Here is a 25,232-nt window from a genome sequence, read left to right on the forward strand (position 1 = left end):
TGGCTGTGGCAAAAAAAGGTTGTCCTCTTTTGGAGCTGAGGAGTTAATATATGAGGGAGACTTAAGGGAATTTTAGCGTGAGAAATAAATCACAAGTACAACAATTCCACCTGGTATAGTGAAGATCCACTCATCAAAATGACCTACTTTCCTTGATTCTGTCAGTGCAGAAATCTTATTATCTATCATATAGCCGTAGAGTAGCTCGTTCAGATCTAAGGGAAAATGAGGTGAAGTCCAACCTATTCCCTGATCTCCTCCCCCAATCCCTTCCCTCCCTCCCTTTCCGAAGACAAAATACCAATTAGCGCAGTCCAGGGGCTGGAGTGGATTTCTGGGAAGGAAGGCCTGAGGCCCATACTTTAGGCTCATCAAACAAACATAACAGTGTAATGGAAAGATAGTAGACTCAGAGGGAAGATTTTGAACTTGCCACCCAGTTGCAGATCACGCAAGTATACAAAATTAATGAAAAGGTCAGCTGGTCCCTCAGCTGCCCATCTTATTGATATTGATGGCTTGTGTTGTATCAGGCAGCTGATCTACAATCCCAGTTGTATGCCGAGGGAGCAGGTTGACACTCTATCAATTGATAAACTTGAAGGATGAGTTCAAAACAGCCTTTGTTACATGAAACTGCCATGAGATCGACTCTTTTAAGCTAACATTTTTTAGTTGCAAGGAAGGAATAGCAATACAGTTCCTTGCCTCACACCTCCCTAACTTGGAACTATATCTTTGTCCTTTCACTGTTGCTGGAGCCCCATTCACTTAAACCACATGATCCCAGTGGTTCAAAAAGAAAGCTCCCCATCACCTTCTCAAGGACAATTAGGGATGGGCAATTAGGAATGGGCAATAAATGCTGACCTAATGTGAACAGATAAATGGAAAAATAAATTTATAATTAATCTACTACTCAGAGACCTCCTACTTTATTGCTCATATTGAACTGTAGCGTTGCTAGGGCATGGAAGTGATGCGGTAAAAACCATTGAAGCAATTAGTTAATGGTGGAGCTTTCTTTGATTGACTCCAGTTTGGAGTCAATCAGTGTAAAGATCTTTTCACTGGTTCCTGAGAAATTTGAGCCATTCGCAAAAGCAGACCAGAATTTTCTTGAGTTACAGACACATTTAAATTGCAACACACATTACACACAAAGCTTTGGGAAGATTTGCAAATATAGAGCAGTCGTAAGACCATAAGACATAGGAACAGAAGTAGGCCATTCAGCCCATCGAGTCTGTTCCTGGTGTGTCAGATGCTATGCTATTCTCTAAGAAGAGCACAGAACACTATATAATGCAAAGCATACAGCTAAATTAGAATTATGTGTTCCCTTAAGACTACAAAGTCCAAATGTTGTTGAGTAAATGTTGGGTGAGTTCATTTTTTTTATTAATTCATGGGACATGGGCATCATTTATTGCCCATCCCTAGTTGCCCTTGGAGGGCAGTTGAGGGAAAACTGCATTGCTGAGATTCTGGAGTTGCATATCGGCCAACCAGATTTCCTTCCCTAAAGGATTATTAGGAACCAGGTGAGTTTTTTTCAACAATCGGCAATGGTTTCATGGTTATCAGTAGATACTCAATTCAAGATATTTTTTATTGAATTCCACCATCTGCAATGGTGGGATTTGAACCTGGGTCCTCAGAACATTAGCTGAGTTTCTGGATTGACAATCTGGCAATAATATCACTAGGCCAAAGCCTCCCTGAAAGGAGCTTAATTATGAGGACGCAGATAATGTGTGGTTCTGCATCACTTTGAGTTATGACACAAGCATTTTAGTGCCAAGATTAACGTCTTAGAGTTGTAGAGGTTTACAGCATAAAAATAAGCCCTTCAGCCTATTTTTATCATTAAGTTTGTCCCAATTGCCCATGTTTAGCCCATATCCCTTTATACCCATCTTACCCATGTAACTGTATAAATATTTTTTAAAAGATGAAATTGTACCTGCCTCTATGACCACCTCTGGCAGCTTGTTCCAGACACTCACCACTCTCTGTGTGAAAAAATTGCCCCTCTGGACCCTTTGTAATCCCTCTCACCTTAAACCAATGCCCTCTAGTTTTAGACTCCCCGACCTTTGGGAAAAGATGTTGACTATCAGCATGTTATCATGAGTGTGTAATGGTCCTGTTGGGCAGCACGAGTAAGAATATGAAGTGAACACGGCTGGTATATGTTGGTTTGGCATGTGGGAGAATGCAGAGTGGTTTTACTATGTGCTATTCAGGAAAAAATGGAGGGTGTTTGGGATGAGCCAGAGAACTGTTTTATTCCAACAAAAACAGGGAATGCTGGAAAATCCAGGATGATGTCAGCGCTGGAAATCATAGAATCCATTCAGTGCAGAAGGAGGCTATTTGGCCCATCAAGTCCCATCCAGCCCCACATATTAACCCTGCTAATCCCCTTGACCCTAGGGTCAATTTAGCATGGCCAATCAACCTAACCCACACATCTTTGGACTATAGAGGAAACCAAGGCACCCAGAGGAAACCCATGCAGACATGAGGAGAATGTGCCAACTCCACACAGACAGTGATCTGAGGCCAGAATTGAACCCAGGCCCCTGGCACTGTGAGGCAGCAGTGCTAACCACTATGCCACCAGGCCACTCCTGAGATTTTCCAGCATTCTCTGCTTCAGATTCCAGCATCCACAATATTTTGCCTTTTACTTACTGGTTACTGCAGGCTTGCAAATACATGAGGAATGATGTGCAGGACGGAACTGGAGAATGGTCAGGAAGAGAAGAATAATGAGCTCCAGTGGAGAGAGGTGAAGAATTGTATTTGCCCTTCCTCTGCTGAGACCATTAAGCCTGAGTCCAGCACAGGGAGTGTTGCTGTTGTCACTGACCCTCCCGTTCCGGTCCGTCTGCAGTTTCTGCGGAAAGTACTCCTCACCTCGACCCTCACTTACTCCACCAGGAGCAGGGGGAGGGAGAGAGGGAGGAGATCTGCAGCCAGTGCCATCTCTAATTCCTCTTCATCATCTCTCACTGACTCACTGCGCCACCTCTGCCTCTTTACCAATGCCCATGTGCTGCTTCTGGCTGTCCAGTGTTACAGAGAAGTGTGAAAGTGTACAACGTGGCTGATGGATCCCCCTGGCTTTGACTGTGAAGAAGCAACGTAGGGCAATGGCAATGATTAGAACAATAATGTACTGCAAGCTGCCAAAGGGTATGGAGGACACATGAAGGGATGGGTAAGGGAGAAGAGTGAGGAGACAGCAAACAAAAGAGGTAGTGGGGAGAGAGTGGCGGGGGAGACGGGTGAAAGGAGAGAGAAAGAACAGGGTTGTGACAGGGGTAGGGAGAGGAGGATAAAGAGAATGGATAGAGAGCAAAAGGGGAGGGGAGAAGTTGGGGGTTGAGAATCATCACTCTTACATTAGGTAAGAATGACAATTGGCAAATGGCCTGTGTAAGGGGAAAGTCGGAAAACTGTAATGAGGGACGCAAGCAACAAAACTAATTTGAAGGAACTACAGATAATATCAGCTTTGAAAGTGGAAATGGATTGTTAACAAAGAGTGAGTTTGCCAACTGAGCCATTGTGAAGATCAGTCAGGCCACAGGGAGGCATGGTGGCACAGTGGTTAGCACTGTTCCCTCACCGCCCCAGGGACCCAGTTTCAATTCCGGCTTCAGGTCACTGTCTGTGCAGATTTTGCACATTCTCCCTGTGTCTGCATGGGTTTCCTCCGGAAGCTCCAGTTTCCTCCCACAGTCCAAAGATATGGGGGTTAGATTGATTGGCCATGCTAAATTGACTCTACTGTTAGGGGGGATTAGCAGGGTAAATGTGTGGGGTTACAGGAATAGGGCCTCGGTGGGATTGTGGCCGGTGCAGACTTGATGGGCCGGATGGCCTCCTGCTGTACTGAATTCCATACCCGGACCCCGGAAGGGTAGGGGGTTTTAGTTCAGACAGGCAGCATGGTCGGTGCAGGTTTCAAGGGCTGAGGGGCCTGTTCCTGTACTGTAATTTTTTTGGTTTTATAAATGGTCCCTGGACCGTATCAGGATTTAAAGTCCCTGAACTTCTATAGGCTCATGTGACAAGCATTCAATCATATTCATAAAATATACTTTGCCCCATCAAATTAATGCTATACTGAATATTTCTCATACAAAATAATAATATCACAACCTGCGTCGCCTTTAGTATGTAACATGTTCCCTGCAAAGTATCTTTTTTGTCTTCTCCATCTTTCCTCTACTGGATAGAGAGATGGAAAGAGAGAAATTGGCTCACATGACCAGATGACACAAATAATAATTGGGGATGTACAGCAGATTTGGGTCTTTTCAATTCCACAGAAGGCTGTGGAGAGCAAGTCATTGACTGTATTTAAGATAGTGATCGATAGGTTCTTGATTGGTAAGAGGATCAAAGGTTACAGGGAAAAGGCAGGAAAATGGGGTTGAAAAACATATCAAATATGATTGAATAGCGAGGCGGACTAGATGGGCTGAATGGCCTAGTTCTACTCCTATATCTTTTCGTCTTATGAGTTTTTCATGAATTCATCTGACACTTCTCACTCCGCTGTGTTAGTGCAGATGGTCCCCCATTTACTTCAAACACATTAACATCTCCTTTCCCTTCCAGCTGGAAAAGAAACTAGCAGATGCTGTAAAAGATCGTGGGTGAAATGAGAGGAGGCAATGCATGTTCTCCGACAGCTAGGTGAAAATACTGTGATGTAGCTCGATCCGACTGCTCCTGGAATAACATCGACACTTGGAAGGTGGGGATGGCAGGTGGTGGCGGGTGGGGGTGGGTCGGGGGAGTTGGGGCTTCCTCCGTCGAAGAGTGACTGGCCAAGCTTGCTACTATCTACTCACTTCTCCAGTCACTTCCACCATGCCCATGTTGTCCTGCTGGTCTGGCTGGACGGTTTGGACAGTTTCCACCAAGCTGCCGCTGGGAAGGACGACGTAGCGGGCGACGACATTCCGAGGTTTTGGCTCCTTCAGGCTCTCCTTGCTGTGCCAGAGACCATAACCAAAATAGATGAGAAGACCTGTCAATGGATGAGAGAGTGTTAGGAACTTCCAAAGTTGCTACAATTACCAACATTGATGATTCTTCAATAATAATAGGATCTTGCATTGATAAAGCACCTTTAATGTGCTAAAATGTCCCACCTGTGCCTTACAGGGAAGTTATCAAGAAAAACCTAACTCGAAATCAGAGATATTGAAACAGCAGCTAAAGTCTGTCCAGCGTTGCCAGATCCTCTCCCCTAATATTGAATCACACATTGAGTCAATTGTATGATAGCAATCTGATTGTAATTTGTCATATGACCAAATTTCTGGAGGTTTACACTTGACAGATCTGCTGAATATTGGTGATAACTTCTCAACAATATAAAGCACCTTTTTTCCACCTCCCCTTTCTCAAATTTGCCCATTCCCTCTAGGAGATGATGATTCCGGTACACATTCACACAGATTTAAGCTGGCTAATACTTGAAAAGAAAAAATACCATTGGATGAATAGGGAAAAGAAAGGACACATTAAACAGCCCTTTCAAAGAGTCAGCACAGGCAGATGGACTGAATGGTCTCCTCTGCTGTATCAACCATAATGCAATGACTTCCCACCCACACTGTTGGAAGTTTATACTCTATAATTTTCCATCTGCCCATTTTAATTTAATTCTATCCTTACTTTCCTTGAAATGAGGAAATTGAGATAGATTGTCATAGGACCATGGAAGATAGCCAGGAGTATAAGACAATAAAAATGTGCACTTATATAGCACCTTTAGTGTAGTAAAATGCTTCAAGACACCTCATCGGGGTGATTATCAAACATGGCTTGACACTGAGCCACAAATAACAATACGTAGACAGGTGACCAAAGGCTTGATCACAGAGATAGGTTTTAAGCAGCATCTTAAAAGGTAAAGGGGAAACTTGGTGGTGGAGTGGGTTTGACATTGGCTTTTCAATATTCTTGATTCAACAACAGCCCAGCCTGAGAGATTGAAAGTCTCCTAGCTGGGTCAGTGGTAAGAATGGGCTTTCAGTTTCTAGTGCTCACAGTAAAAAGGCTGACCCAATTTGGCAAGGCCACGCTATCAAGTGAGGGAAATGGGAATTGGGAGAGAAAGTCAAGGACTAGGTCAGAGACACAATCCTGGGGCAGAGGGAGTTTTACTCCACATCTGGCTGTTCCAGAGTGCCTCATGCTGACAGTGGGTGACCCAGTAATGGAACGCCTTCTTTTCCCCAGCTTGACAAAGTAGCTAAATTTGTAATGTGGCTTCGAACTAACAAACAACAGGAGGGCAAAATGCACAGTCAAATGAAGGAAAACATTAGGAGTGATGCCAAGAAATTCATTGCACAACATATGATCAAAACATGATTTAGAATTCTGGGTGTAATACAGCAAATATAATCCCTTGAACTATTTAACAAACAGCTGGGAACAAGTGCAGGGTCTTACTGCATGGATGAGCTAATATGGTAAAAAGTCTGACAACACCAGGTTTTAGTCCAACCGATTTATTTGATAATAGACTCACAAGCTTTCGGGTTAGCCCCTTCGTCAGGTGAATGGAGAGTTCTGGCCTCAGACAGAGCATATAAAGCACAGACAGTTTAGAGATACCGTCTGTGCTTTATATGCTCTGTCTGAGGCCAGAACTCTCCATTCACCTGACGAAGAGGCAAACCCCGAAAGCTTGTGAGTCTATTATCAAATAAATCGGTTGGACTAAAACCTGGTGTTGTCAGACTTTTTACTGTGTTTACACCAGTCCAACGCCGGCATACCCACATCATGAGCTAATATGGCAAAATACCCTTTCTAAGTTTATAAAATTTATCTATTAGTGTCACAAGTAGGCTTACATTAACAATGCAATTAAGTTACTGTGAAAATCCCCTAACCACCATACTCTGGTGCCTGTTTGGGTACACTGAGGGAGAATTTAACATGGCCAATGCATCTAACCAACATGTCTTTTGGACTGGGGAAGAAACTGGAGCACCCAGAAGAAACCCACGCAGACACAGAGAGAACGTGTAGACTCCACACAGATAGTCACCCAAGACAGGAATCGAACCCAGGTCCCTGGTGCTGTGAGGCAGCAGTGCTAACCACTGTGCCACCGTGCTGCCCTGTACTTATTGTGAAGTAATAAAGATTTTAAGAAACAGCTGAGAAGAGGATAGCTGGGGGGTATCAAACACAGTGGTTAGCACTGGCCTCACAGCGCCAGGGACCCAGGTTCAATTATGGCTTGAGTACCTGTCTGTGCAGAGACAGGTACTCCGGATGCATGGGTTTCCTCCGGGTGCTCCGGTTTCCTCCCACAGTCCAAAAGACGTGGTGTTTAGGTGCACTGGCCATGCTAAATTTTCACTCAGTGTAGACACTGAACAGGCACCAGAGTGTGGCAACAAGGGGATCTTCACAGTGAATTCAGTGTTAATGTAAGCCTATTTGTGACACTATAAAACAAATAAATTTAGGAAGGATGTGAAGGCATTAAAGAGGATGTGGAAAAGATTTACAAGAATGAGCCCAGAGTTGAGGGACTCCAGTTAGGTGGATAGATTTGAGAAGGGGGATTGCTCTCTTAGAGTAAATGATTATGCGAGATGAGTGTAACAGAAAGACGAGATATTTTGTTATGGCTGTACAGGCATTGATGATACCACATCTGGATTACTGTGCACAATGTTAATCGCCTTATTTAAGAAAGGATATAAATGCGTAAGAAGGAGTCCAAGAGAAGGGTCACCCGACTGGTATCTTCGATGGGGGTGGTCCAGGGGTGGGGGGAGGTGGGGGGGCACGCGGTGAGGGGGTGAGGGTGGACAGTGTTATCTTACAAGAATGATTGGTTGGACCTGTATCCATTGGACTTTAGATGGTTGGGAGGTGATCTTATTGAGGCTTATAAAGATCCTGAGAGGACTTGACATGATGGATGCTGAGAGAATGTTGCCCCTTTTGGGAGCGACTAGAACCAGGGGACACAATGTAAAACTAAAGGATTTCTCATTTATGTCTGAGGGGAACTTCATTGCGGTGTTAATGTAAGCCTTACTTGTGATTGATTAATAAATAAATAAACTTAAAGATTAGGAGAATTTTTTTTCTCTCAGCAGGTTGTGAATTTTTCGAACTCTCTTCTCCAAAGGGTGGTGGAGGCTGGATCATTGAATATTTTTAAGGCAGAGTTGGATAGATTATCGATGGGAGGAACATAAGAACATAAGAACATAAGAAATAGGAGCAGGAGTAGGCCATCCAGCCCTTCGAGCCTGCCCCGCCATTCAATAAGATCATGGCTGATCTGTCGCTGCTCAGTTCCACTTTCCCGCCCTCTCCCCATAACCCTTAATCCCCTCTCTTATCAAGAACCCATCAACCCGCGTCTTAAAAATATTTAGCGAGGCAGCCTCCACCACTTCAACGGGCAGAGAATTCCAGAGATTCACCACCCTTTGAGTGAAGAAGTTCCTCCTCAACTCCGTTCTAAACCGCCCCCCTTTTATCTTGAGGCTGTGCCCCCTAGTCCTACTGTCTTTTTTGAGCGGGAAGAGTCTTTCCACCTCTATCCTATCCATCCCATTCATCATCTTATACGTCTCAATGAGATCTCCCCTCATTCTTCTAAACTCTAACGAGTACAAGCCCAGTTTATTCAGCCTCTCCTCATAGCTCAACCCCCTCAACTCCGGTATCAGCCTAGTAAACCTCCTCTGCACTCCCTCCAAGGCCAAAATATCTTTGCACAGGTGTGGCGCCCAAAACTGCACACAGTACTCCAGTTGCGGCCTCACCAATGCCCTATACAGTTGCAGCAAGACCTCCCTACTTTTATATTCAATCCCCCTCGCTATGAAGGCCAGCATCCCATTCGCCTTCCTGACCACCTGCTGCACCTGCAGGCTGGGTTTTTGCGACTCATGCACCAGGACCCCGAGGTCCCTCTGCACCGTCGCCTGCTGCAGTTTTTCGCCCCGTAAGTAATTCTTCCTACCAAAGTGGACCACCTCACACTTGCCAACATTAAATTCCATTTGCCATTTCCTGGAAATGAAAAGGAAAGGGAGTTGGAAGTTATCAGGGGTCGGTGGAATGTGGGATTGAGGCCACAATTAGATCAGCCATGATTGTATTGAATGGTAAAGCAGGTTTGAGGGAGCAAGTGGCCTACACTCGCTCCTATTGCTTCTTATGTTCAGAGATGTTTGAGAGAAGATTTGGTAGAAGTTTTAAAATCATTGGGGAGCAGATAGGGCAAATTAACATCCACTGATGGAAGGGTCGAGAACAAGAGGACATCGATTTAAGGTGAATGGCAAAGGGACCAAGGCGACATGCAGAGAAACAGAAATTATGCAGTGTGCGGTTTGCGTCTGGAATGTGCTGCCTGAGAGCGTGGTGGAGGCAGATTCAATCAGGGCTTTCAAAGTGGACGTGGATGTAGTCTGAAGAGAAAATATTTGCATGGCTATTGGGCAAATCCAGGTGGAATGGGATGAATTATGTTGCATTTACAGAAAGCTGGCATGGACAATAGGCTGGAACGGCTTTCTTCACGATTTAACCAGCCTATGGTTCATTGCTACTAAAAAAAAGGTAAATTGTTCCAACATTGGTTCTCTGACTGAGCTACGTGCCCATTCCTCTTACTGTGGGCAGCACGGTGGCACTGCTGCCTCACAGTTCCAGGGACCCAGGTTCGATTCCTGGCTTGGGTGGCTGTCTGTGTGGAGATGGCACATTCTCCCCGTGTCTGCGTGGGTCTCCTCCGGGTGCACACTCCAAAGATGTGCAGGTTAGGTGGATTGGCCATGGGAAATTGCCCATTAGTGTCAGGGGTATTAGCTAGGGTAAATATATGGGATTATGGGGATAGTTGTCGGTGCAGACTCGATGGGCCGAATGATCTCATCTGCACTGTAGGAATTCTAAAAATCGATTAGTTAGTCCCGCTCGCCTGCTCTAATCTTCTTACGCACCCTTTCAAATAGTGAATTTCAGATCATAATGGGCAGAATAAAAACATTTCAGGCAATTCTACATGGCAAAAGGCGACAGTTCATATTTTACCATCAATTGTGTATTCATTATTCATGATGTATTAGCAACAACTTTGTGGTCCAGTACAGAGGGCTGTACCGGAGCCTCCGAGTATAGATCATGTTCCCTGGTCAATGACCTGCCAGTCTAGGGCAGCATTATATCAGAGGAACCTGGCAATGCCAACGCTCGGTGTGAAGGAATACGCAGGAAAAAAATAACATTGTCATACCTATAGCTACCCAAACGGAAAACCTCACCCAGGTCAGTAAGCTGAGCTTTAAGATCAGAAAGATATTCAGTAAAATACTGATTCCAGGAAGAAAGGGTACCAGTGGAACCTGCAAAGTGAAAAGTGGGAGAGGTCTGATCAGTGGTACAATTCATCTTAATTTTTATTAACATTTACCACATCATCCTTCAACAAACTGATAGGGGAAACTGCAAGCCAGATGTCCATAGCTCTCAGAACCAGTGTGTGCTTTGGTGGATCTCAGTTTTGGAGTTGGGATCATTACGACTGGCCTCAGTGCCCTGAGGGAACAGTGCTTAATGTTCTCACCTGTGATGTGGAGTCAAGTGGAGAACAAAGTCGCTCCTGCACTACACTGCAGCTTTGACAAAGGGTCACCTGGGCTCGAAACATCAGCTCTTTTCTCTCCTTCCAGATGCTGCCAGACCTGCTGAGACTTTCCAGCATTTTCTCCATTGAACTGTCAGGCCTGTTGTTCCCCTCATAAGGTTTAAAAAACAAAAGTTGCAACTGCCCCTTCAAGAGGTGGGGTGGCACGGTGGTTAGCACTGCTGCCTCACAGTGCCAGGGACCCGGGTTCGATTCCCAGCTTGGGTCACTGTCAGTGTGGAGTTTGCACGTTCTCGCCGTGTCTGCGTGGGTTTCCTCCGGTTTCCTCCCACACTCCAAAGATGTGCAGGTTCGGTGGATTGGCCCCTTACTGTCAGGGGAACTAGCTATGGTAAATGGATGGGGTCTGGATGGGATTGTGGTCAGTGCAGATTCGATGGGCCGAATGGCCTCCTTCTGCACTGTAGGAATTTTAAGTCATTTCACTGAATGCTTGTAAGGCAAGGATGTGTTAAATTTTTGAACAGTAAAGGAATTAAGGGTTATGGTGAACAGGAGGGTAAGTGGAGCTGAGTCCCCTTAACCTATCCTGCTGTCCAGAGAACATGCATTAATCTCACCATGCCAAAGAGCTTCTCAAATGATTTTGCCCGGTGCTTTATTTTCAGAGTGTAATGATGAATAGTGTCCACGTGCACAGAAACAGTTCGCTACTAACCTTCACACTTGATGCTCTGGAACCTCTCTATTCACATGTTCTTAGAGTTAATAGATGGACAATTGTGCAAGCACAATTCTGAAACTGTTCGTTCTTCGTTCTTTAGCCATTTTTTGCCTCTCATCCAGCTGGATTTTATCTGAGAATGACTCATAGCACTGCTGCCTCACAGTGCCAGTGACCTGGGTTCGATTCCCAGCTTGGGACACTGTCTGTGTGGAGTTTGCACACCTCTCCCCGTGTTGGCGTGGGTTTCCTCCGGGTGCTCCGGTTTCCTCCCACAGTCCAAAGATGGTCGGGGTTCGGTGGATTGGTCATGCTAAAGTCCCCCTTAGTGTCGGGGAACTAGCCAGGGTAAACGCATGGGGTTGTGGGGGGATAGGGCCTGGGTGGGATTGTGGTCGGTGCAGACGCGATGGGCTGAATGGCCTCCTTCTGCCCTGTAGGGATTCTATAAATCCATACCTCCAGACTTTAGTTTACGCCACACTCTGCTGTAACCAAGCTCAACGGTGACCGGGATCCCCCAACTGAAAAATATATTCCACTCCTGAGTTCTAACATGCAAGGACCCACCTGAAAGGTAGTCAATTTCTGGTGCTGCTCATGAATCCAGATGAGAAGCAAGCTGAGGAGAAACCCAGTCGCAAAGAGCACGATGAACAGAATGTAAGCCCACAGGGGAAGGTGGAAATGGCTGATGCCAAACGTCGTGATGCAGCTCAGGCAGACCGAACAGAGCACCAGAGAGACAACAGCCACCATCACTACCTCGCCGGGCACAAAGCCACCAAAGAATTGTAAATAAGGCTCGAAGGAGGACCTCAGTTGGCCGGGCTCCCTCCGTTCTTTGGCCACTTTTTGCCTCTCCACCAGCTGGAGTTTATCTGAAAACGACTCATATTCTTTCAGCCCAGGCCCATCCTGGGCCTGAGGGCTTTGGCTGGGCTGGACTGGCTCCGAGCGGTTTATTTTGTCTGTCTGGTAGCGGAGCAGGATGACACTAGCAGCGACAAACGTGTAGGCCAGCAGTGTGCCGATGGATAGGAACTGCACCAGGGACTGCAGGTCAAACACCAACGCCAAGATGGCCATCATGATCCCAAACACTATGATGCCGACCACGGGAACCTTGGTGACTGGGTTCACCCGCGCAAATATATTGAAGAGCAGGCCATCTTCGGACATGGCATACGCAATCCGGGGCACAGAAAACAGGTTGCAGAGGATCACCGTGTTCATTGCTTGAATATAAGTGGAAAAACAATAAAAATAATCAAAAAGACATATCAAGAGTGGCAACGTCTAATCACTTTAATATAGAAATTAAGAGCAGGGATAGGCCATTCTGCCCTACAAGCCTGCTCCACCATTTAACATGTTCCTTTTCTCATCCAATTTTATTCTTACGCTGGTGACTCAGGTTGTCTAACAGACTCCATTCAGTCCACAATACCTCAATCAAAATCTGCATGAGAATAAATATCCCAAAGTTTATTTATTAGTGACGCAATTGGACTTACATTAACACTGCAATGGAGTTACTGTGAAACTCCAGCACCTGTTCAGGCACATTGAGATAGATTTTAACATGGCCAATGCACCTAACCAGCACATCTTTCAAACTGTGGGAGGAAACCAAAGCACCCGGAAGAAACCCACACAGACACAGGGAGAACATGCAAACTCCACAGACGGTGACCTAAGCCAGGAATCAGACCTGGGTCCCTGGCGCTGTGTATGTCATCACTCTATCCAGAATTCAGAAATCGGGAGTGCAAAGAGACTTGGGAGTCCTGGCTCAAGCTTCTTATAAGGTTAACTTGCATGTTGAGTTGGTAGTTAAGAAAGCAAATGATCTAACCAACCACTGTGCCACTGTGCTGCCTCTTGCCCCTCTTATGGGTGTCACCAGAATCATGGGGCATTGTTTAAAATTAGGGGTCACCCTTTTAGGACAGAGATGAGGAGTTTTTTGTTTCTGTCAGAATTCTGCCGCAGAAGGTAGTGGAGGCAGGATATCTTTAAGGTGGAGTTAAATAGATTCTTGTTAATTGGGAGTAGCTGGAATGTGGAATTAGCAACACAAGCAGTTCAGGCAGCATCTTATTTAATGACAGCAGGTTTGAGGGGCTGAATGGCCTACTTTTGCTCTTATTTCATACATTCTTACAAACAGTGACCACTAGTTCTAGATTCTTCCACAAGAGAAAATATCCCCTCCATATCCACTCTATCAAGATCACTCAGGATCTTGAAGGTTTCAATCAAGTCACCTCTTCCTCATCTAAACTCCGGTGGACACAAGCTTAACGTGTCCACTCATCCTTCATAAGACTAGATTAGTTTAATAAACCTCTCTGCTACTGACGCATTTACATCTTTCCTTAGGTAAGGAGACTAATATTGTACAGCATGCTACAGATGCGGTGTCATCAACGCCCTATACAACTGAAACATAAACTCCCTACTATTGTGTTCAATTCCCTTCACAATAAACAATAACATTCTATTAACTTTCCTAATTACTTGCTGTACCCACATACTAGCAATTTGTGATTCATGCACTAGGACACCCAGATCCCTCTGAATCTCAGAGCTCCACTACTTCTCACCATTCAAATAAATACAGAAAATAGAGGTGGCAGCGGGCCATTCGACCTTCTAGCCTGCTCCAGGATTCATTATGATCAACAGATTTTTGGTTATCAAAAGTATTTAAGTGATATGAGGCAAAGGTGGCTCCATGGAGTTGTAGACCAGCCATGGTCAATGTTGCAATAGGCTTGAGGGCCTAAATAGCCCACCCCTATTCCCAGGAATTATTCAGTGGTACAAATAAAAACAGATCCCTGTCGGGAATTTTATCACACCACTTGCCACGGGAATCGGAGGGGGTGAGGGGCGGAGCATGGGAACGTCCATTGACCTCGGGCAGGATTTTATGGTTTTGGGACGAGCGAGGCTGTAAAATCCCACCCACGTCTCCAATGTCCAGTCACTTAGAAACATAGAACAACACAGAAGGAGACCAATCAGCCTGTAGTGTCCATTCCAGCTACTCAGTTAGTCCCTCGCTCCCACCTTTCCAAGTAGCACTGTCATTTTTTTTCCCTCTTCAGTTACTTTTGCAATTTCCTATTGAAAACCACAATTGAACCTGCCACCCCCACATTCTTGGGCAGTGCCTTCCACATTCCAACTGCTTGATGCATAGAAATATTCTTCCTTCTGGTCCTTTGGCCAATCACCCCGTGCCTCTGGCTCCCATGGGTGTAATGACATTAACGAGATCTACCTCAAATATGAGCTCCCTGATTGAGGGAGAGGCATATAATGCCCCACACCCAGGGATGGGTACTCTGCACTGGGAAGGACCTGTTTGAGTATTACACTAGGGGAGGCAATGGCCTGTTGGTTTTATCATTAGACTATTCATCCAGAAACTCAACTAATGTTCTGGGGCACCAGGTTCGAATCCCACCATGGCAGATGGCAGAATTTGAATTCAATAAAAAATATCTGGAATTAAGAATCCGCTGATGACTATGAAACCACTGCCGATTGTCGGAAAAACCCATCTGGTTCACTAATGTCCTTCAGGGAAGGAAACCTGCCATCTTTACCTAGTCTGGCCTACACGTGACTGCAGAGCCACAGCAACGTGGTTGACTCTCAAATGCCCCTTGGGCAACTAGGGATGGACAATAAATGCTGGCCCAGCCAATGACACCCATGTTCCATGAATGAATGAATAAAAAAAAATTATTTTTAACTTGTAAATACATCAGGGTTTGTTGAACGGATGCCAGCCTTGTGGGTGTTATTTCAGCGAGCATTAGTGTGACAAAGCTAACTCAGCCTTAGAGAATCAGAGCCTGTTCTGTCCTTGGGTTCGTATACAGGTAGGATTTAATCAACAGTTACAAAAGAGTCTGCTGTCTTTCTCTATCCATCGCCCACGTACACAGTAGCCATGGAGATTTTTAAGGTAGAGGGGAACAGAATCTTGATAAGCATGAGGGTGAAAGATTATTGGGAGTGGGGAGGTAGGCAGAAATGTGGTGTTAGGGGAGGTTACAATGCAATCAGCCATGATCTTATTGAATGGTGGAGCAGGCTCCAGGGACAGTGTGGCTCCTAAGCTATACATTCATACGCAGTGGGTGCAAAAGCCATTTATTAGAACCGTAGCAGGGGTGAGGGATTTCAGTCATGTGGAGAGAGTACAGCACAGCAGAGATTACAGCAGAGAAGATTCTGGGAGGATTTAATGAGGATATTCAGAATTATGAAGGATTTTATCAGAGTTGATAGAGAGAGAGAAAAACTGTTTCCAGTGGCAGGAAAGTTAACAAGTGGAGGAAACAGATTCAGATCGTTACTAAAGAATGGAAGTTGGGGTGATGTAAGGAGACGTCAAAACCCTTTACTTGGAAAGACGTGCTAGTTTGGTGCATTGACCCAAACAAGTGCCAGAGTGTGGCGACTACAGGATTTTCACAGTAACTTAATTGCAGCGTTAATGTAAACCTACTCGTGACACGAATAAATAAACATTAAACATTTCATGATCTGGAATGCGCTGTCTGAAAATGTGGTTGAGTTAGACGCAATAGAGGACAGCACGGTGGCACAGAGGTTAGCATTGCTGCCTCACAGCACCAGGGACCTGAGTTCGATTCCCGGCTTGGATCACTGTCTGCATGGAGTCTGCATGTTCTCCCTGTGTCTGCGTGGGTTTCCTCTGGGTACTCAGATTTCCTCTGACAGTCCAAAACAGATGCTATTTAGGTTCATTGGCCATGCTAAATTCTCCCTCAGTGTACCCGAACAGGTGCTGGAGTGTGGCGACTACGGGATTTTCACAGTAACTTTATAGAGGTAGATTATTCAAAGAATCCTACAACGCAGAAGGGGGCCATCTGACCCATTGAGTTTGCACCGACCACAATCTCACCCAGGTCCTATCCCCATAACGCCATGCATTTGCCCTAGCGAGTCCCCAGTGACACTAAGGGGCAATTTAGTGTGTCCAACCAACCTAACTGCACATCTTTAGACTGGGGGAGGAAACTGGAGCACTCGGAGGGAACCCACACATGCAGGGAGAACGTGTAAACTCCACACAGACAATGACTGCAACTTCATTGTAATGTTAATTTACTTGTGACACAAATGAATAAACTTAAAGTTAGTAACTTTCAAAAGACATTGGATAAATATGCGTAAAAAAATAGTTTCAGGGCTTTTGGAATAGTGCAAGAGAGTGAAACTAATTGGGTATTTCTTTGAAAGGAGGAGCACAGACACACTGGGAAGAATGGCCTCCTGCACGATTCTATAACTTGTTCTACTCTATTTCACTGTAATCAGATAACCTCAGCACAGAGGGGGCTTTCTTGGCTTGTACAGTTCAATGGCTGCACCACCGAACCATTAAGATGCAGACAGACATCCAATTGTTTTAATAATTAGTTCCTGAAAAATTCCTCAGTTTCAATTACACAAACAATGTCTGCCTTATCCTCTATCACAGGCCGGAACTCTTTGGTCATTCATGGTGGTGGAATCTTCCAGTCCCACCGATGGCACACTCCTGCCACGGGTTGCATTCAACGGGGAACCCCAATGACAACGGCAAGGCCAGGAGTTCCTGCCACCGGCAATGGTGGGTTGTGTGGAAATCTCATCCATTGTTTCAACAGATCATATGACCTAGGTCGATTGGCCATGCTAAGTTCTCCCTCAGTGTACCCGTACAGGTGCCGGTGTGTGGCAACTGGGGAACTCTCACAGTAACTTCATTGCAGGCCTGCTTGTGACACGAATGAATAAACTACATTTTGTTGTATGTTTTATATCTCGGATCAATCCAGGGGTAAGATAGCATTCTGATAACACTGCTGGACTAGTCGCCCAGAGGCCAGGAATACTTGACACATGTGTTTAAATCTCACCAGATTAGCTGGGAGGATTGAAATGCAATTAATTAATATATTGGGAATGAAATACTAATTTCTCTCGTAATGATCATGAAACTACCAAATTGCTGTAAAAACCCTCTGTTATTTATTCATTTGTGGGACATGGGTCTCACTGGCAACATTTATTGCCCATCCCTAGTTGCCCTTGCGTCACTAATGTCCTTCACGGAAGAACATTCTCTCCTGGTCTAGCCAACATGTGACTCTGAAATGGCAGTACGGTGCACAGTGGTTGGCACTGCTGCCTTGAAGCGCCAGCGATCCGGGTTCGATTCCCGCTGTGGGTGACTGTGTGGAGTTTGCACGTTCTCCCCGTGGGTTTCCTCAGGGTGCTCCGGTTTCCTCTCACAGTCCAAAGATGTGCAGGTTTGGTGCCAAGGTTTGGCCAAGCTAAACTGCCCCTTAGTTTCCCAAGATGTGTAGGTTAGGTGAATTAATGGTAAATGTGCAGGGTTACAGGGACGTAGCAGGCTTTCGGAGAGTCTTTGCGGAATTAATTGGCTGAATGGCCTCCTTTTGCACTCTAGGGATTCTATATCTTTTTCTAACTGCTATAGGAAAAAGTACTGTGGCTCTACCCACACCACATGGGTGCAGTGGTTCATCAAGGTCGCTCACCAGTAATCTTTCAAGGGCAATTAGGGATGGATAATGAACATTGGCATTGCTCAACACTCCAAGAATATTATTTTGAAAATAGTATATAACAAGGCAACAGAATTGTCAATAAGAAAAAAACACACAGCAACTTTATGCATGTTGGGTCAATGTTGTACCTTAAACCTTAGCAGCAATAACATAACTTGCATTGATTTGGGGGCTTTACTGAAATGAGATGGCCCCCAAGTGCTTCACAGGAATGTAATCAGATAAAAATGTAACATTGAGCTAAACAAGGAGACTCTGGGAAAGGAGGAAGGAGATAATTGCATTAGAAGCAGTTCAGAGAGAGGTCACTCAACTCTTCTTGGTCGAAGAGCTTTTGTGTGAGGAAAGGTTGAGTAGATTGGGCCTATACCCATTCGAGTTTCGAAGAATTAAAGCTGATCTTTTTGAAACCTACAAGATCCCAAGGGGGCTTAACAATTTGAATGCCGAGGGGTTGATTCTCCTTCTGGGAAGTCCAGAACCAGGGGACACAGTTTAAAATAAGAATCCTCCCTTTCAAAACAGAGATTCGGAGAATTCTTTCTCTCTCAGGGGATCGTTAAGTCTGTGGAATTCTCTTCTGCGGACAGCAGTGAAGCTGGATCATTGAATATACTCAAGGCTGAGTGGGGCAGCTTTTTGATGTTGTTTGTTATTGTCATAAATCATAGAGATGAGAACCTGGGGGGGGGGGAATGATAAACAAGTTTGCAGGTGACACCAAGGTTGGTAGGATGGTTGATGGTGAAGAAGAATGTCGTAGATTAGGGGGTGAAATACATAGGTTGGTCAGATGCGCAGAGCAGTGGCAGATGGCATTTAACCCTGATAAGTGTGAGGTGGCGCACTTTGGAACAGGACAAGGGAATATTTAATGAATGGCAGGATACTAGGAAGCTCAGAGGAACAGAAGGATCTTGGGGTACTTATTTACAGATCCCTGCAGACAGGAAAAAAGCAAATTACTGCAAATGCTGGAATCTGAAACCAAAAGAGAAAATGCGGGAAAATCTCAGCAGGTCTGGCAGAAGCTGGAAGTAGAGGAAAGAGCTGATGTTGCCAGTCCAGATAACCCTTTGTCAAAGTTTACACGGGAATGATTTACTGCTCCTCTGAGCTTCCTAGTGTCCTGCCATTCATTATCTACTCCCTTGTCTTGATACATCGTCCAACACTTTAACAAAGGGTCAACTGGACTCAAAACATCAGCTCTTTTCTCTCCTTATAGATGTTTCCAGACCTGCTGAGATTTTCCAGCATTTTCTCTTTTGGTCCCACAGACAGGAAAGTGGAGTTGAGGCCACAGTAAAATCAGCTATGACCTTATCAAATGGTGGAGCGAGCTCCAGGGCCTGAGTGGTCTACTTCTTGTGTGGCAAAGCTTGGTCAGGAAGGTCTTAAAGGAGGAGAGAAAGAGATGCAGAAGCAGAGGGGTTTAGAGAGGTCAAAAGTTGGTTGTTACCCTGTGAATGTTAGCTGGCAAAAAACTTTCATCTTTTACTGAGGGGAGGTAAGAAGGTAAAGTTGATTGGGAACGGGATTTGATCATGTGAAAAAAACTCTAGTCCATTAAGAGTGGACTGTTCATTGTGAAACATTGCAAGGTTAATTGCCTGTCTGTTACCATCTAAAGCTCCTCACTGTGCTGTGCATGTCCACATGAAACAATATTGTGCAGAATACGTCATATTCTTACAATCAAATACTCAGATTTTTCTAACGCAGTATTTCTTTAGGTAGAAATTTGCAGTTGACCATAGTACTACCACAAGAATAAAATTACTATTTTATTAATTGTTTCATGATAAGTCTTCCTGGACATATTGTTCATTCATTTTTCCTCATGTTTAAGCATCCCTATTGTATAATGTTCTTCCTATGGGGTGGCACAGTGGTTAGCACTGCTGCTTCACAGTGCCAGGGACCTGGGTTCGATTCCCAGTTTGGGTCACTGTCTATGCGGAGTCTGCACGTTCTCCCCGTGTCTACGTGGGTTTCTTCCGGGTGCTCCAGTTTCCTTCCGCAGTCCAAAAGACGTGCTGGTTGAATGCATTGGCCATGCTAAATTCTCCCTCAGTGTACCCAAAGAGGTGAAGGAGTGTGGTGACTAGGGGGTTTTCACAGTAACTTCATCGCAGTGTTAATATAAGCCTACTTGTGACATTAATAAATAAACTTTAAACTCACAGCCTCACTATAACCTTGTAAAATTCCTAGGATTTGGGAAAACAGCCATAAACCTTAACCAGGAAAGGGAGTTGCTCCTGAAGGAGTTGACTACTTCCCTCAACAGGTAAAATTTCTGATGGTTCAGCTTCCCAGCAAGCCATTTTCAGGCCTCCTTGTTGCTCTCAGGGCATTGTGGGGCCTTCCAACGTATGGAGGCTACAAAGACACTGGAAAAGGTGCACAACAGATTCACATGAATGATACCAGTACAGAGACGTTACAACTATCAGGATGCATTGAACGTTTTGGACTCTTTTCTCTAATGGGGGGATGACCTGAACAAAGTTTTCAAGATTATCAGGGATAGGCCATACATTAATAAAATTTTTCCACGTAGCTGTGAGAATGGAAGTGTGGACCATAAACATCAGACAGTCACTAATGAAACCAACGAGGAATGTGTGTGAAAGGACTTGACCCAGAGAGTGGTTAGAATGTGAAACTCACCTCCAGGGAGTGTAGCCGTGGTGAATGGCATAGATAGATTTAAGGGAAAACCAGAGAATCACACCAGGGGGTATGGGGAGAGCACTGGAGTATGACTTTGAGGTAGAGGATCTACCACAATCATGCTGAATGGCAGAGCAGGCTTGAACGGCCAAATGGCCTACTCCTGCTCCTATTTTCTATGTTCCACCAGGAAGAAAAGAACAGAAGGATATGTTCATAGAATCACTACAGTGCAGAAAGAGGCCACTCAGCCCATCGAGTCTACACCAACCACAATCCCACCTAGGCCTACTCCCATCACCCCTCATTTTTACCCTGCTAGTCCCCCTGACACTAAGGGGCAATTGAACGCAGCCAATCTGCCTAACCCGCACTTCTTTACACTGCGGGAGGAAACCAGAGCACCCTGAGGAAACACATGCAAACACAGGGAGAATTTGCAAACTCCACACAGGCAGTGACCCGAGGCCAGAATTGAACCCGAGTCCCTGGCGCTGTGAGGCAGCAGTGCTAACCACTGTGTCACCATGCTGCCTGTTGATGGAGTGAGATGAAATGAAGCAGGTGAGGGGGGGGGGGTGTGCCTGCATGGGGCTCGAACCTTTTTGGCTGAGTAGCCAACACTTGGTAATACTTTGTAATTTGCTGACTGTAACATTGTGAACGAACAGTTATTCTAATGTGTGGCATCCTGAAATCTTTTGTGTGTGATTCCCACATGCAAGGTACTGAATATGAAGCAAGATCTGTACGGTACATTCCAGACAGCAATGCACCCACACATGCACACCGCTTAGGAGGGACATTGTCCACTTATCCCTTTGATTTATATTCTACTGCTTTGGAAATGATTCTCAATTCAATAAAAAATCTGCAATCAAAAGTCTAATGGTGAACATGAAACCCAGAGTGGGTTGTTTTAAAATCCCAACTGGCCTGGCCTACATGGGACTCCAAACGCCCTCTGAAATGGAGGGCAGTTAGAGACAGGCAATAAACGTTGGTCCAGTCAGTATCCTGTAGATTAATTTTAAAAATTGAGACTCTGAGCAATAGTTGGAAAGGAAAAGGATTTACCCCTATTATTGAATGACAGAAAATAAGTGAGAAGGACAAGTGGCCATACTTTTAGCAACAAGTATGAATCAAACGTTTGGACAAGGCAGTGGTGAAGTGGTATTGCCACTGGACTAGTAACCCAGAGACCCAGGACGATGGTTTCAAATCCCACCAGGGCAGATGGTGAAATTTGAATTCAGTAAAAAATCTGCCATCAAAATCTAATGATAACCATGAAACCATTGTGGATTGTTGCTAAAAAAAAAACAACTGTGGGGGGTGAGGTCAAGTGGTATTATCGCTAGATTATTAATCTAGAAACTCAGCTAATTTCTGGGGACCCGGGTTCGAATCCCACCACAGCAGATGGTGGAATTTGAATTCAATAAAAAATAGCTGGAATTGAGAATCTACTGATGACCATCAAACCATTGTCTGGAAAACCCATCTGGTTCACTCATGTCCTTTAGGGAAGGAAATCTGCTGTCCTTATCTGGTCTGGCCTACATGTGACTCCAAAGCCACAGTTGACTCTCAACTGCCCTCGGGCAACTAGGGATGGGCAATAAACACTGGCCAGCCAGCCATGCCCATGTCCCATAAATGATTACTAAAAAACTGGCCCACATGTGACTCCAAATGCCCTCTGAAATGGAGGGCAGTTAGAGATGAGCAATAAATGTTGGCCCAATCAGTGTCCTGTAAATGACTTGAGACTCAGGACAATAGATGGAAATGGATTTACCCTTATTATTGTATAATAAAAAATAAATGAGGAAAAACAAAGTAGTCATTGAACATACTTTCAGCAGCAGCTGTGAATCAAACATCTGGACAACGTAGCCTATAAAAATACACCAATTCTCCATTCAGATTTCCAAATACCTACAACAAATGGATCCAATGGCCACGAGGAATCCAGCCCAGGCATAGCCTTTCCTGTAAAAGGCATCCGAGAGGGCCGAGTCTGCGTTCAAGCTATGCCAGGGAACCATCAGAGTGAGGGCTGCAGATACCAAGGTGTACGCTAAAGTGGCCAGGACCAAGGACACAGCTGTCGCTATGGGGACGGCCTTCTGAGGGTTTCGGGCCTCTTCGCTGGACGCTGCAATGACATCAAATCCTACAAACGCATAAAAGCAGGTTGCTGAGCCGGCCATGATGCCCGAAAAGCCAAAGGGGGCGAAGCCGCCCTCCTCGGCGCTGTAGTTCTTTGGATCTGCGAGGATAAATCCAAATATCAGAATTAAGAGGATCACGCCCATACTGATGGCGGCAAACAAGTGATTCAGCCAAGAGGCCACTTTGGCCCCGCAGATGATGAACGTTGTGCCAACGAGTAATAGCGCAGAGGCCAGTAAGTCGGGGCTGGAGGCTAGGAAGGGCACGTTCCACTTGCCAATGTGCGTTTCGGTGAAGTTCTGAATCTTGTGGTTGAAAATGGAATCCAGGTAGCCGCTCCAAGCTCTGGCCACAGCTGCTCCGCCAATCACGTACTCCAGAATGACGTTCCACCCAATCAGGAAGGCCCAGATTTCGCCCATGGAGACGTAGGTGAACATGTAGGCGGAGCCTGTCTTTGGCACGCGGGAGCCAAACTCGGCGTAGCACAGGGCGGCCAGCAGAGAGGCGATGCCGGCAAAGATGTAAGAAATGATGATAGCTGGGCCGGCAACGTCCTTCGCAACGGTGCCCGTGAGAACGTAAAGGCCGGAGCCAACCATGCCACCAAAGCCCAGTAGGGTCAGGTCCAGAGTAGACAGGCACCTATTCAGGGTGGTTTCCATCATATCAGCCTCCAGGGTCTTCACCCTGTTCAGTTTCTGGCAGAACCGGGCCAGGGAGTTGCAACCAGGCAATCTGCTCACCATTGTTGCTGCCGTACTGTGTCCAATATATTCTGTGTTGAAAGTGAGGGCTGGCGGCTGGGTTTATCTGTATCTCATTTGATTCCTCGGCGCAGCACAGGACATCTCATTTCTGAAAGAGGGCAGCTTGGTGAGAATTACGAATCTGTGAAAAACAGAAAGGAAACTAAATTGTGAATGGTTGTTTCTTTTTCCTAAAAATCATACCTTATTCATAAAACATGTCCAAACAACGGGCTGGTTAGGTGCATTGGCCATGCTAAATTTTCCCTCCATGTACCCAAACAGGCGCTGGAGTGTGGCAGCTAGGGGATTTTCACATTAACTTCATTGCAGTGTCAATGTAAGTTTACTTGTGACATTAACAAATAAAGTTTAAACATCTGAAAGAACATGACAAACATTTCAAGAAAGGTGGCACAATGGCACAGTGGTTAGCACTGCTGCCTCGCAGCGCCAGGTTGCAGAGTTCGATTCCCAGCTTGGGTGACTGGAGTTTGCATGTCCTCCCCATGTCTGCGTGGGTTTTCTCCGGGTGCTCCCACAGTCCGAAAGATGTACTGGTTAGGTGCATTGGCTATGCTAAATTCTTCCTCAGTGTACCCGAACAGGTGCTGGAGTGTGGCGACTAGGTGATTTTTCACCATAACTTAATTGTAGTGTTAATGTAAACCTCCTTGTGACTAATAAATAAAGTTCAGTTTTTTTTAGTTTTAAAAAGGCCGCCACAAAAAGTGCAATAATATTCGGGTTCTCTACAAAACTATCCAGTCATACTGTGAGCTGCTTTAATACAGTGAAACATTACAGACATTTCAAATGGTATTATAAATGGTGCAAAGATATTTAAGTTGTCTACAGAGATCATGTTGCACTCTGAGGTGCTTTAATAAAATTGTGATACATGTAATATTTACTGTGTACATTCAATGTGAGTCATTCAGCTTGACAGGGTTCTGTACGATTCCCCTTCCCTCAGTTCACTGTGGCTGAAAGGTCATAGACAGTGATCTTCCCCCACTGTGCCTCTGCGGAAGTTGCCCCAAGCTTTAGAAACATAGAAACAAAGAAGCAGAAAGAAGGCATTTGGCCCTTCGAGCCTGCTCCGCATCCGTCAGTGCATCCCTCAGCACATAGTCCTCCTGTCCTTACCCGGTCTGGCCTACATGTGATTCTAGAGCCACAGCGATGTGGTTGACTCTCAACTGCCCAAGTAGGGACGGGCAATAAGTGCTGGCCAGCCAGTGACACATGAATGAATTAAAAAAACAACAAAGGTTGTCTGTTCCCACATTGCTCAACTTCTGGCCAGTCTCAGCCCGTCAACCACTGGAAGCCTCACTTCACACCGTCCACATTCAGCATTCTGACCTTGTCTTCTCCTGCAGCCTTCACAGTCCCCCAAGTACCAGCAACCTCTTAACCACTACTTGGTATGTCTCCTGTTCTGCCTAAGACTGCAAGAAAATACAAAGGGTCGTGAACGAAGCCCAGTCCATCACTCAAACCAGCCTCCCATCCGTTGACACTTTCTACACTTCCGCTGCCTCGGCAAAGCAGCCAGCGTAATCGAGGACCTCGTGCATCCTGGAATCCAAATGGAA

General features: G+C 45.4%; 1 protein-coding gene across 1 annotated transcript in view; it reads right to left on the minus strand.

Annotated features, from left to right (window-relative positions):
- Window positions 1-4,862: 4,862 nt before the first annotated feature.
- slc7a4 (solute carrier family 7 member 4) overlaps window positions 4,863-25,232 on the minus strand; it is a 35,719-nt gene continuing 15,349 nt past the window's right edge. The window contains exons 2-5 of the mRNA XM_080208662.1: window positions 22,650-23,773; window positions 11,964-12,631; window positions 10,319-10,427; window positions 4,863-5,053 (exon numbers count right to left, since the gene is read on the minus strand). Of these exons, the coding sequence (XP_080064788.1) occupies window positions 4,863-5,053; window positions 10,319-10,427; window positions 11,964-12,631; window positions 22,650-23,631 (1,950 nt within the window). The 5' untranslated portion in view covers window positions 23,632-23,773. The remainder of the gene's footprint in view (window positions 5,054-10,318; window positions 10,428-11,963; window positions 12,632-22,649; window positions 23,774-25,232) is intronic.

The sequence above is a fragment of the Carcharhinus amblyrhynchos genome, chromosome 20 (assembly GCF_965287045.1).
Source record: "Carcharhinus amblyrhynchos chromosome 20, sCarAmb.v2.hapA, whole genome shotgun sequence".
Classification (NCBI taxonomy): Eukaryota; Metazoa; Chordata; class Chondrichthyes; order Carcharhiniformes; family Carcharhinidae; genus Carcharhinus; species Carcharhinus amblyrhynchos.